The following is a 14345-nucleotide window of genomic DNA, read 5'->3' on the forward strand; positions in this document are numbered from 1 at the left end:
TCCTTTCCTGAGTCAGATTACCCAGGTTATACAGGCTGCAGCTTCCCCCTTTTCCGATCTGCTCTGTGTATGTGTACATGAGCATTCCATGAAACACACAAGAAGGTCAAATGACAACTTGCATGAATCAGTTCTTTCATTTCACCATGTGAGTTTCAAGGATCAAACCTGGTGCTCAGATTGGACAGCAAGTGCCTTTCCTTGTTGAGCCATTTCACTGGCTCCCTTTGCCAGTCTTCTCAGGAAAAAAGTACAGAAATAAAATGTGGTCTTTAAAAAGCTCAAAATACATCAGCATTGCAATAAACTGTAAGTCATGCTAAATGTTGGGGTCAATCTGCTGCTTCTAAATTAAACACCATTAGGAATAATCGAGCTATTCTACTTGAATTCAAAATGAGGAAAAAATAAACTCTACACACACACACACACACACACACACACACACACACACACACACACGAGAGAGAGAGAGGAGAGAGAGAGAGAGAGAGAGAGAGAGAGAGAGAGAGAGAGAGAGAGAGAGAGAGAGAGAGAGAGAGAAATGCATGGCAGAAAGGATTGCAAGGAACATGAAATAGAATGGCCATGGGTTTCTCCTGAAGAAAGCCAGTTTCTCTGTCCTTCATTCCCATTTCCTTGAAGTCCAGTGCTGCCAATTATCCTAGAAATAAGTTTGAGGTATAAGTTCTTCAAGACACAAACAGATGCCAGTGTGGAGTTGGCACACATGTGTAACCTCAGCACTTGGGCTACTGAGGCCGAAGGATTGAAATTCAAGGGCTGCCTGGGCTTAATGGAGCCCATGGTAAGCAAGCCAGAGCTACACAGTGATACACTGTCTCTAATTTTTTAAAGTACTTTTATTATTTTGTGTATATGGGTGTTTTGTCCTAGTGAATGTCTGTGCACCACATCTGTGCACAGCCCTTGGAGACCAGAAGGGGGGAAAGATCCCCAGGGTTGTAGTTAACAGAGGGTTGTAGGTGACCATGTAAATGCTGCCGATCCAACCCAGTACTAGAAGAGCAGCCAGTACTCTTAATGCTGAGCCATCACTCTGTTCCAATCCCCAATTAAATAAGTTATTTCCATGATCTGTTGTATAAAAATATTACAAATAAAGAAAGTAAAATAAAAACTTATCTGGGGCTGGAGAGATGGCTCAGGGGTTAAGAGCACTGACTTCTCTTCCAGAAGACCCAGGTTGAGTTCCCAGCACCCACATGGTAGCTCACACCTATCTGTAGTTCCAGGTCCAGGGGACTAGACACCCATGGCAAAAACACCAATGCACATAAAAATAAAATAAAATAGCATGGATCTAATGACAATGTGTACATTACAAGGTGAACTAAGGCATGCTATCTCTACCTCTACCCCACATCTGCAGTAGATTCCAGTCTGGATCAGCTCACTATGGCTAGACGTTTATATTCATAAGTTGTTATGGTCACTGATAAACTTACTACATCCAAGGTAATATTAGGTTGAGTAGAGGATTTCTAATTTTAAATTTATTTCTGAAGGAACTATGTTTATCATTAAAAATTAATTAAAGAAACCACAAAAGGCATTGCAGTAATTCTTTGTATTCAGCTTCCCAGAAAGATAACAGCACCTATTACTCTAATTTTAAGACTCAGCTGGCCTTATATAATTTAGAAAAAAAATGGGTAAAAAATTAAATTCTGGAATGTAACAAGATTTTATAGCTCAATCACAAACATTCCACCTGAACTCATACTTAAGTAGGAATAATGAGAAGCCGATATGCCTTACATTTCTTAAATAAATGTTGTAAGTCCAAAATGGAGGAAGAACTCATCTTAACTCCTATGCATCAGAACACTGACATTGGTGAGTACCACTGAAAATCAGAGCCTTTTCTATGAGCCTGGAATGGAGGCAGCCTAGGTGGTGAAGGAGTTATAGATCTTTACTAACCTAGAACAGGGAGAGGAGTGGAGAACAAAGAAAACTCTGCTACCCAGTGGTCTTGGCTTTGGACCACTCCAGGTATCTACACCTAAACAACAGCCCTGTCCGACACCTCTTGTGTCTCTACTCTGATTCTTGTCCAGCTGAGAATCCATGCCTCAAGGAAACTCTCAGTTTTGCTCCAGGAAACCTGTGCAAGTACAGTTCTACATGACAGCTTGCTGTTTGCTGAGTAAGAAAAAAAAATGTGCTAGCCTCAATCATATCATTGAAAGGGACTTAATCAATCTGATTTTCAAAAGACCATATACTATCCTGATTAGATTTACTTTATCAATCTAAATTTGCCCTGCAAATTTTAAAGATGTTTTAACTGCCAAAGTTTCTTTCCTAACTAGAAATAAAATTCCTGATCATTCTTTCATATAACAGAGACTTATTTTGTTCTTCTCATGTAGTAGGTACCATGTGATCAGGATTCTTCTACCCTAGAGAGGGCAATCTGCCCCCATGGAGGTCAGCAGCTACTAATATATTAAACATAGCCATTCAACCAATGTAGAGAACACATGCCAATCACTACCTTACCTGGGTCCTATGTGCTCTGGTTCATCATTTGCTATTGACTGCAGTAATATTTATAAAAACAAACAAAACAGGTTTATAGAGAAGTCCAAAGGAAAAAACCTACAACTCACATGTTTGTGTTCTGCTATTCAGAAATTAGTCAGACAGCTCACCAGCTGATGCTGCCTCTGAAAGTCCAGCAAATACAAAATACACAAAGACAGAAGCAAGCGAAATTGGAGGTAGGAACTGTGCACTTAGCAAGGATGCAAAGCACTGTGTCAGCCAGCTCTTAACGGCCAATTTTCTGCGTCTGTCATTTAGAGAGGTTATAACTATTTGTACAACTCAATTTCTGGTCAGCAGAGGAGGAGTTTGCACCAAACCCACGACAGACGCTCACTCACTCCGCTATGTTGAGGTAACCACAGGAAGCTGCTGCATGAAGGGGAGTCCAGCCCTCGTTGTCTTGATGGTTTACATTGGCTCTGTTCTCCACTAGAAACTTCACCATGTCCAAATTTTCATCAATACAGGCCTGAAAAGAAAAGCCCATTGATTCATTCAGCAAGTACTTACTGAGTTCTATGACACACCAGACAGTGCTCTGGACAATGATAGTGGCCAGCAGCTACCATGCATTATTTACTTTTCCTAGTGGGTGTCTAAAGAATGACTTCCAAACTTAGAAACACTATTAGATATTATTTACAGTACTACGAGTAATAATGGTGATTTCTATAGTGCTGTAAATGGAAGCTACTGTAGCATTTTGTTATACAAAGGAAAGTGTGTTAGAAATGTTTTACATGGTTTTCTTTTTTTTTCGAGACAAGGTTTCTCTGTGTAGCTTTGTGCCTTTCCTGGAACTCACTCCTTAGCCCAGACTGGCCTCGAACTCACAGAGATCCGCCTGCCTCTGCCTCCCCAGTGCTGGGATTAAAGGTGTACACCACCACCGCCCAGCTTACATGGTTTTCTAAATGGCTTCAAATGATATGGGAAAGTATATTTGTAGTTGCAGACAGATATTGTTCTCTGCCTTCACACCAGCAACTAGGGGGAAACACAGAAACTTTTTTAGTAAAGTCTTTTAAATCTTTAATAAGCCTAAAAGAAATAATCACAATAAAATCTGGTTGAGCCAGGCAAGGTGGGACATACCTGTAACGCCAGCATTTGGGGGTCTAAGGAAGCAAGAGCTCAAGACTGAAGTCAGCCTGGGTTACACAGTGATACTCTACTTCAAAAATAAATTGAAAATTAAAAATGCACACACACACACACCCCACCACCACCACCAACAACAACAACAGGGCTGGTTCAATTCCTAGAACCTACGTAAAGAAGTTGGGTATGATAGCATGCACTTGTAATTTCAGAACTAGGAGGAAAAGATAGGCAGATTCGTAGTGTTCTCTGGCTGGCCAGCCTCGACTACTAGGAAGCTCCAAGCCAGTGAGAGAGCCTGCCTGAAAAATAAAGGTGGATAGCACTTGAGGAACAATACCGCTACATGCACAGACTTATACTTGTATATATGCACACGTGTACACACACACACACACACACACACACACACAATCACAGAAGAGGTAGGAGGAGGGAAAAACAGAAAAGGAAAAAAAGCCTACTTTAACACAGAATAAAAAGGAAGTCGTTGACAAGGATACTTATTCAGGCTCAGACAGTTCCAAAGTAGGAAAACTCAGGACCTAGAAGGAAATGAGACTACCTTTTAAAAACTTGCCTATGACCTAGTACAGTGGCAAAATGTCTGAATCTTAGCACTCAGGAGACCGTGGCAGGAGCATTGTCACACGTTCCTAGCCACCTGGGCTATCTGATGAGACATTATAAGGAGACACTTTAAAAAAAAACAAACCTGCCTGTGAATCCCTTTCATATTTCAAATAAATAAACAGTTAAAACACTAGCTGAGAAACAAATCATTAGCCAAATAAAAACTGTCTTCTCAATAATATTAGGAAATTGGTGTCTTTTCGTTGTGTTGACATTTGTGCTGATGACGTTAAAGCAATGGTGGGTAAACTGCTGGTGCCTTAGCATCAGAACAACTGCATCAGGAGACCACTCCCCTAAAAATGACCTGCACAACGCAATGAAGAGTGTTCACTTAGGGGCTGGAAACATGGGTGAATGGTTAAGAGCACTGGTTGCTCTTCTAGAGGACCCAGGTGTGATTCCCAGCTCCCACTTGGCAGCTAATAACCATCTGCAACTCCAGTTCTAGTGAATCTAATGTCCTCTTCTGGCACCACATGCTTATGGTGCACAGACATGCATACAGGCAACACACCCATACATACAAAATAAAAATAAGTCATTCAAAAATATTATTAACAATTAAAATCGAGTATTTGAGGATAAGTGTTTTTAATTTTCTGTGTGACAAAATGGAAAGCATACTTGAAGCCCTACTGTGGCTTCTGAATTATGATGGTTGTTTCTAGGAAAAGTACTTGTGCAGGGTTACAACATCAACTAGCCATTTTTTCACAGAATACTATTTGTATTGAAAAGAGTAACTGACAAAAAAGTATTTGTTATTCAGACACCAAAATGAACAAAATAAGTCTCAAAGAAAAAATGAGTTTTTGTTGTTATGATAAAATTTGACCGTGCAAATAAAAAATGAAATTTTGGGAAGCAAACTGTAACAGTTTCCTGATACTGTTCTGATACTTACACTGGGATGATCTGCAAGTATGATCAATCGGTATTATATAAGAAGTGTGTCTATATATGGAAGATTTACATAAATCAATGAACCTGTGTTTTTCAAAGATTAAATACATAGTATTGGGAAATCAGGCATCAGTAAAAGATTAATTCAAAGAACAAGTTATACTAATGCATTTTGCTGTTGCTTTGTTTTGTAGACAGGACCTCATTATTTAGCCCTGGCTGGCCTTGAACTCAGAGATGGCTCTGTGTGATCCAAAGTGCTGGGTTTAAAGGTGTGTGCCACCACACCCACCTGATTAATGGATTTTAATGTGACAGAGTAAGATCATGCATTGACATAATTTCTGTCTATATTTCCAATTAACATTTAACAAACTAACAAGGTTGGAGATGTAGTTCAATTGGTAGAGTGTTTGCCTAGCATGCACAAAGCCCTGGGATCAATCCCCAGCATCTCATAAACCATGCAGTGGTGCACATCTGTAATCCCAGCATGTGGGAGGTAGAAGCAGGAAGATTAGGAGTTCATCAACTTTTACTGCGAAGCAAATTCAAGGATAACTTAAGATAACATGAGAACCACCACAAAAAAAGCAAAAAACAAAAATTACCACTACTGGAGTTTTTATATACCATCTAAGAACAACTCCCATAAGTGACTGAATGGTCTATTAAAATACCCTTTCTGTTCCCAAGTCTATATCTATGTGATATAGATACTCAATTTTCCTCTTATATAAAAATGCTACAACCATTTGAGTGCAGATACTGAAAGAGGGGGGTGGAGATTAGGCAGAAGAAGATCTCTGAATTACTTTGGATAAAATAAAGTACTCCAACTCTGCAAACCATTCTCCATTACCTCTACAAAGTGAAGGACAAATTGTTAAAGCAGCAGCTTTTGCAGTCAGATAGACTGCAGGATTCTGCCAATGCACATAGCCTTGAACAGGGATGCCTAACCAAAGTATCAGTGTACTCATCCACAGTACTGGGAATCTACCCACCTCAGGGAGTTGGGAACAGTTCCTGGCATTGTTTTTAAGCCAGTATTTTTAACAGCCACACACACCAAATGTATTTAATCCTCACTCACCACGGTCCTGGACAGTACTTATGGGAGAAAAGTAATTTGATTCAAAATGTCTCTGGACTAGCCATATTTAGGAATTTGGATATCTAAGTTCAGAAAATTCCCTAATTTTTAGAGTACTGTGGATTCCTAAATCCAGGAGTTACACGAAACAAAATAGTATGTTCCATGACTGACCTGGAAAGAAGTATCCTAGTCAGTGGTACAAGGTAACAGAGCCACAGGACTCTGCTGTCTGAGACCTCTGACTGCCCTGCCTCTCCTCCACCCACCTGCCTTGGTTCCAGGAGGATATGACTACAGCATGGATGAGAGAGAGGCGGGATGCTCCCTGAAATCTTCTCCAGTGAATAAGGACTAAATTTAGATGTCCTCTGCCCACTCCATCTGCAGATGCGCTGCTGACTCATGCAGCATGGTCCATGAGCAGATTCACCCATCTGCAAAACTCAGCCCATGCCTCTGCCCAGAGCTATACTCAGTTCTCCAGACAAGAACTCATTCCTTTCCTTGGGAAGGAAGTTAATCTTTGGGTGTTAACTTCGACAACAATGGGGAAACTTCTTTGCCTTTAACTCAAATATCTTCCACTATGGTTTAAGTGTGTTTCCTCTTAGCTTGTATTCCTAAAGACACACTAGAATGTTACTAGAGTAAAGATTTGTTTTAAGCTCTGAAATAGAGGTATGTACTTAATTCTTGGTCCAAAAGAACTAACAATTCTAAAAACTACTTGGTAAATACAGGTTTTCACAATCAGCATGCAGTATAGACAAGCTCTTTGCAAGGAAAACTACTTCTTTTATCAATAATATGGATACTGTGCTCTTTCTACTGTAGCTAACATTGCTCTCTGTATCCCAGGCTAGAGTGGCTGGGGGTAAACCAAAGCCAGAGTTAATCTGGGAGCACAGGGCCTTACAAAACAAAGTCTTCTGGGTCCCAGAATAGCCTCCAACTGTCAGCACTGCCTAGTGCTGGCTGGCAAGGCTGACCTTGCTGTTGTGTCTCAGGAGAAAGCTGAGGCTACCTGTTTTGTCTGCAAGCAACTCTCCACAGAGCCCAGCTCCAGGTGGTTGTCAACAGAAACCAGGCATAGTACAGCCTAACTCCCACATATATTTTTCTTATTCTGTGTTTGCCTTAATTTCAATAAATCATCATGAAAAAAGTGCTGTCACTTTGGGTAGAAAAGAGAACACCAAAAGACACTGCCAATCACCTCATGTAGCCCTCAGAACAGGGAAAAACTTGAAAGCCAGGTACCTGATAAAAATTCACATCTAGAATGTGTAAGGGTGTATTTAAAACTCAACGAAAGCAATCTAATCTTGAAAATGGGAATAAAGACTTAACATGTCTGTGTGTTTAGAAATGGCCGAAAGCACACGAGAAAGTACTTAACATCACCAGTCATTAGGAAAATGCAAGTCAATACTACAGATGACACAGGTTTTTAATCCTAGCACTCGGGAGAAAGTCATGCGCAAATCTCTGCATTTCAGGGCAACCTGGTCTACATAGTGTGTTCCGAGAGAGTGGGGGCTGCACAGTGAGACTCTGTCTCAAAAATAAAATAGGTAAATTAATAAAAATAAAAGTCTTTCCAGAATGTGGAAAAATTAAAACTGTGTCCATTACATTAGTGTAGAATATTACAGTTCCTACAGAAAACAGTGTGGTGAGTGTTAAAAAACAAAAACAAAAAAATCCTACAATTACCAGTTCTATTCTATCATTCTATCTATTATGTGTATTTAAAAAACAATCGAAGAATGTGAACGCACTCTCAGAGAGCTATCTGCACAGCACATTCCTGGAAGCATTTGCTCACAATCACCAAACTGTGGAAATAACTAGATCCATTAACAGATGAGTAGCTGAGCTAGATGTGGTATTAAATATTACACACATATTCACGAAGGAATATGTCCCTACAGACACCTTGGTTCCAGACATCTGTTTTCTAGAACTGGAAGGAACAATTCTGTTGTTGGAAGCCAACAAGTTTGTGGTAGTACGTGACAGAAGGCACAGGAACAATCGGATTGACACAGATTAAGGAATCCAAATCTAGAGTCTGCCTTATTTTCAACTCTTCCTATATTCATTGAAAATATCAGCAGTGACTGATCCCTTCTTTTCCATATGAGGTGTCCCCCAAAGATTACACAGCTCTTCAAAATAATATATTAAATAGAATGCTTTCATTTTTTAATCCAAACTTTAGCTCAAATAGTAAAGCCCTGACAGATCTAATCCCATGGTTCTCTCATTAGCAACTGGGGAAAAAGGAAGTTGAGATAGGGTATCATGTAGCCCAGGATTCAAATTAACTATGCATTGGAGGGGGACCTTAAATTTCTGATCCTCCTGCCTCTACCCCCCAAGTACTGGGAATAGGGTTTTGTGTGACCACACCCAGATCTGCTAGAGGTGTTCTGGTGTTCTGGCTGAGCACTGAAACAGAAGCTCAATAGAGTAGAAAGCAATGCTGATAGATGAGCTAGCTCCCTGTGACCCCAAATCTGTAAGTTCAAAATCCTTTTGCTCCAGTCAGGTAACTTCATCATATGCCAAGAGATTGTATAGGTAAGTGAAAGAAGGTAGTGCTATTAGAAAGTCTGGAAATCGCCACCATCAGTGTCCACTCTACAATAGGCTTTAACATATAGTCCTTTCGACTGACTGACTGATCCAGCACTTCAGTCAGTCCTTCCAAGTGCCTGCCTCTCCATTCCAAACATGATACAACATAACCGCTGTTTCACGGAATCATTAAAGCAGTCCACTCCAATGTGACAGACAGGTGACTCCAGCTGCTGTCAGTCCTGTGGGGACGACTCAGAACTCCACTGACAGAGAATGTCCGGCTCTCAGATGGTAAGAACTATATCTGACTATGTGCTCACTGCTCAGGAAGGCTCTGGACACAGATCAGTGGCCTTTCAAACAGAGATGGCCAAGAGACACCAGAGGTGAAGAATTTTCCATTAGCCAGACATAGTGGCTCCTAACTCAGCACTCAAGAAAGCTGAGGCAGAAGGATTGACAAGTTCAAGGCTACCCTAGCCACATAGTTTGAGGCCAACTACAGCTATATAAGGTTCTTTCTTAGAACACAAAACAACAAAATTTTCCCATCAACTCTTGCACCGATTATGATTTGTTCTCGGTAGATCAGCATATTATCCCAAGATAACAAATGCACCAGAGAACATCTTCCTCCCTTACCAACAAACATAAAAGGTATGTGATATGGCCTAAGGATTCATAATACTTAAGTTTCAAAACCACGAGCCTGCAAGATGGCTCTGTAGGGAAAGACGCTTACCATGAAACCTGACCAATTGAGTTTAATCTGGGAACCCATGTGGTAGAAGCAAAGAACCAACTACCACAAACTCTTCTGACTTCCACACTCACATGCACATGTGTGTGCACACACACAGAAATCTAATTTTAAATAAAGTTGAATAGAAAATTAGGAAGAAAGAGCCCATTAAAAATGACAGCACCGGGTTGGGGATTTAGCTCAGTGGTAGAGCGCTTGCCTAGCAAGCACAAGGCCCTGGGTTCGGTCCTCAGCTCCAACTACAAAAAAAGAAAAGAAAAGAAAAAAAAATATGACATCACCCTTTCAAGGCCAGCACTGTCTTCATAGAAAAGAGTCATGCTCCAACTCCCCAGTCTTGACTGATTGTCCTAACTTTGAGGAACAAGAAATGTAGCCTATTACTACTGCTAAAAAGACCAGAGGTCAGCCAGGCGGTGGTGGCGCACACCTTTAATCCCAGCACTCGGGAGGCAGAGGCAGGCGGATCTCTGTGAGTTCGAGGCCAGCCTGGTCTACAAAGTGAGCTCCAGGAAAGGCACAAAGCTACACAGAGAAACCCTGTCTTGGAAAACCAAAAAAAAAAAAAAAAGACTGGGATCATTTTTTTCTTAGAACAAAGAAGTAAACATATCTAAATAACTCTAATACTGATTTTTTTGTTTGTTTTGTGGCACTGGATGCCAAATTTAGGCCCGAGTACATGCTAGGCAAGGACCCAACACTGAGCTTTCTCATAGCACATTATTCTTTCATTCATTCGTTTGTTTGGAGGTGAGGCAATGGAACATTTGCTTGACAGCTGTGGCGGTTTGAATGTCATTGGCCCCCATGGCTCATAGGGAGTGGCACTATTAGGAGGTGTGGCTTTGTTGGAGTGGGTGAGGCCTTGTTTGAGGAAGTGTGTCACTGTGGGGGCGGGCTTTGAGGTTTCCCATCCTCAAGATACCGCCCAGTGTGTCACAGACACTTCCTGTTGCCTCCTGATCAGGATGTAGCCAGCACACATCTGCCTGCACACCTAGCCAGCACCATGTCCGCCTACAGACCGCCAGGCTCCTGCCAGGATGACAGCGGAAGATGTCCTCCCATCCTAACGTATAAACATGCTGTAAGCAGCCACCTCAATTAAATCTTGTCCTTTACAAGCGTTGCCGTGGTCATGGTATCTCTCCACAGCAACAGAAAACCTAACTAGGACAACACCAGACCTGACAACCTGAGTCTGATCTCTAGGATCCACATGGTGGAAGGAAAAACCTGACTCCAGCAAGTGGCTCTGACCTCCACACAAGCACCATAGCACACATACACAAAAAACAAAGAACTGTCATTTTTAAAAAGGATTAACTTATTCTGTATAACTTAATGACTTATTTAATGCCACATATTTAATTGCAGAACCAACTAAATAAATGCCTTCGGGTGGTGGTGGCACACGCCTTTAATCCCAGCACTCGAGAGGCAGAGCCAGGCGGATCTCTGTGAGTTCGAGGCCAGCCTGGTCTACAAAGCGAGATCCAGGACAGGCACCAAAACTACACAGAGAAACCCTGTCTCGAAAAACCAAAACAAACAAACAAAAAAATGCCTTCTATCTAGTAATATAGAGGCATCCAAAACTGGGTTCATGGGCTAGGGATAAGATACCACTTGGCTCGTGAAACATTTGTAATACCTGATCCCATCTCCCTAAAAATAATTTTAACATATACAGAGTAATTTGTTGTTAGTCTAGTCCTCCCAAAATTTTGCTTGAGGAAAGTAGCCAATTAGTGAAACTGGATTGGCTACTCCAGATTAAACTAAGTATAAAATACAAACTACAAAGATCCCACTAATGTGCTTTCATTACCATTCTGTTTATTGGCAGGAGTCTAGATCAGAAACCTCCTTCCTAGCTTGGCTACCTGTTTCAACCACAGTCCCCCAAAGGTCTATTCTTCTGCCAACTTGGCATGTAGAATAAATGGCTGGTCCATGGAGAGGGATTTTTGTATTTAACTCCAGATCACTCTGTGCCCATAAACAAGTGTTTCACAAGCCACAGGAGTACAGCTGGAAAGCCATGGCATAGGCAAAGCTCCATGGCTGCCAAGTGAGCCTTGGGAAAAGAAGGCAGGCAGTTCTGCAGCCCAAGTTGGGTAAGGCATGGAAGCCACAAAGAAATCACAGGAAGTTCAAATTCACCCAGTATGAATCAATATACAAAGTTTTATCCCAAAGGGACCTATTAAAAAAATATTTTCAGCAGGACTTTTGTATAGCCAAACTCTTGTAATATACTGGTTCATATCACTTTCATGCCCCACACACTCCATACATTCTATACTGTAAAAGATACTAAATAAAATAGTTAGATAACCCTATGTAGTACACTATACTAGCTAAAAGTTAAAAATAGACTACAAAACCAGAATTCCTGGATTCAAATCCCAGGCCTACCAATTAGTAGTTCTGTGATCTCTTTAACAAGTTATGTATGCTCCTGCTTCTTCACCTATAAAAATTATCATGCTAATAATCGTAAGGACTTCACGAGGTCCCAATCAGAACAGAATGAGTTAATGTACATAAAACACTGAGCACATGGCACATAATCACATGCTATGTAAATTTAGTTGCTATCATTACTACACATATAATAGTGTCCAAGAGTCTGAAGTTCACTCTTTTCCACACAGAGAAATCAAAATAAATATAAATACATAAGTATATATGTTTATATGTTTACAACAACAATCATAAATATAGTCTAAAATAGCCCACATTCAGGTTTCACTAGTAATACAAGTGAATTTATTAGAAAAGAGGAAGAGCAATGGGCCAGGACTCCTGTGCGTGGAAAACAGGATTAGGATTGAGACCAGGGTTGACCATAACACAGTCACTGGCTATAGATGCAGGAAGCAGTAAGAAGTCACCACCTGGAGGGAAATCCAGAAGACATGACTTACATGTCACAAAGAATATGACTAACTAGAAAAGCAGAGATATTGACAATTTGTGGAAACAGCATACACAAAGGTTTGCGGAATGGAGAAAAAGGCCAGTTTTTTGGAAATGGTTTTTCAACTCAGGTGGAGTTAGGGAGATTATATATATATATATATATATATATATATATATATATATATATATATATATATAATTTATATATATATAAATCTAAGAGTAAGGCTTCATTTGCCAGACTGAAAAGTTTGGAACTTGACTCTGCAGGCTAACGGGAAAAGCAGTGGATACAGCAAGCTGATGGCTAAGACGGTTCTTGTATCCTAACCTGTAATAAAGAACTTTACCTCTTTCCTTCAGGCAAGTGGGAGGTGAGAGTGATCCTACCAGAATTATACCCAAAGTGTGACTGCAGTGGGAATGCAGATTGACCTTTTGCCAGGAAAACCTCATGGTAAAGCCACCACTCAGGCCACTGATCCAGGCCACCAAGGATGAGCTACTGAAGTAAGGTACCGACAAGGAAGCCCTGGGGAAGGATGGATTTAGAAGCATTCCTGGAGTAGAATGAATAGAATAATCCAAATGCTGGTGGTAGGAAAGAACAGCACTGAGATTTTTGTTAAAGCTTCCTTTTATTTTTATTTTATGTGCATTGGTGTTTTGCCTGCATGTGTGTCTGTCTGTGTGAGGGTGCCAGATTCCCTGGAGCTGGAGTTACTGACTGTCATGAGCCACCATGTGGGTGCTGGGAATTGAACCCAGGTAAAGCTTGGGGCTGTAGTTAACTGTGACGCCACCGAGTCAAAACAGTATAGTATATAAGGAAGTCTTAGAGGCTGCTTCTGTTTCTGAGTTTCCTCTAGTGTTAATTTCTCTTAGTCTAACTATGTTCAGGAACTCTATCTGTGCAGCAAACTAGCATGTGCCGCTACCCTTTCCAGGTTAAATCATCCTAAAGAAGCCTAGAGGGATGGGCGTCCAGCAGCCAAACCTCACAGCTGTTTCCTGACCCACAGCAAAGGCCTGGGTGGGTCAGTGTCATAAATACTGTGACATGCCCTGGCAAGGAACATTATTGTACAGCAGCCACACAACAGGGGAACTGAGGTTATGGGTAGAAGCTCTCAGCTACAGCTGAAATCTCTTTAAAGTCAAGGTTAGTAACGACAATGGCGATTTTACAAGAGGATGCCCCAATTTCTTCTCTTAACTTGAAATCTTTGGAATATAAAATGGTTGGCAAATTAAAATTTTGTTTGGTACATATGGTATTTTAAAAATAAAGATTCTTTTGTTTTTGTTGCTGAGGCAGGGTCTTGCTTTGTAGACAAAGCTGGCCCAAATTTATGGCAATCCTGCTTCTACCTGCACAGTGGTGGGATTCAGGTATGTGTCACCAGGCCTAGCTAAAAAGATTTTTGTTTTGTTTTAAAGACAGAGTCTTGCTCTGTATCCCTGGCAGGCCTAGAACTTACTATATAGACCAAACTGGTCTCAAACTCAGAGATCCACCTGCCTGTCTTCAGAGTGCTAGAATTAAAGGTATGCCCCACAACACTTGCCTAAAAAGTTTTTAATACATTTTCCTGCACCTGAAACCCAGACATTGTAGGATATGCCTATTACCCCAGCACTTGGGAAGCTGAGACAGGAGGATCATAAATTCTAGGTCTGGCTGCCATAGTGACATTCTATCAGAAAGAAAGGTTGGGAGGAGGAGATGATGAAGAGAGAAGAATCCCA

At 40.9% G+C, this 14345-nt stretch overlaps 1 protein-coding gene and 1 non-coding gene across 15 annotated transcripts in view; one reads left to right on the forward strand and one right to left on the reverse strand.

Moving 5' to 3' along the window:
• The window catches only part of Ppp1r12b (protein phosphatase 1 regulatory subunit 12B), a 213777-nt gene that overhangs the window by 159188 nt on the left and 40244 nt on the right, over nucleotides 1-14345 (reverse strand). For 13 of the 14 annotated variants that reach the window (XR_013043272.1, XR_013043274.1, XR_013043273.1 and 10 more), the window contains exon 2: nucleotides 2916-3046. The exons of the other annotated variant lie outside the window; for it this stretch is intronic. Coding sequence is in view for 6 of the 13 variants with exons in the window: in XM_006982456.3 (XP_006982518.1) it covers nucleotides 2916-3046 (131 nt within the window). In the remaining 7 variants the exon portion in view is untranslated. The remainder of the gene's footprint in view (nucleotides 1-2915; nucleotides 3047-14345) is intronic. 14 annotated transcript variants of the gene reach the window in all.
• Trnaa-agc (transfer RNA alanine (anticodon AGC)) lies at nucleotides 9832-9906 on the forward strand. The gene has a single exon. It is a non-coding gene; the product is annotated as a tRNA-Ala (tRNA).

Source organism: Peromyscus maniculatus, chromosome 11, assembly GCF_049852395.1.
Source record: "Peromyscus maniculatus bairdii isolate BWxNUB_F1_BW_parent chromosome 11, HU_Pman_BW_mat_3.1, whole genome shotgun sequence".
NCBI classification, from domain to species: domain Eukaryota; kingdom Metazoa; phylum Chordata; class Mammalia; order Rodentia; family Cricetidae; genus Peromyscus; species Peromyscus maniculatus.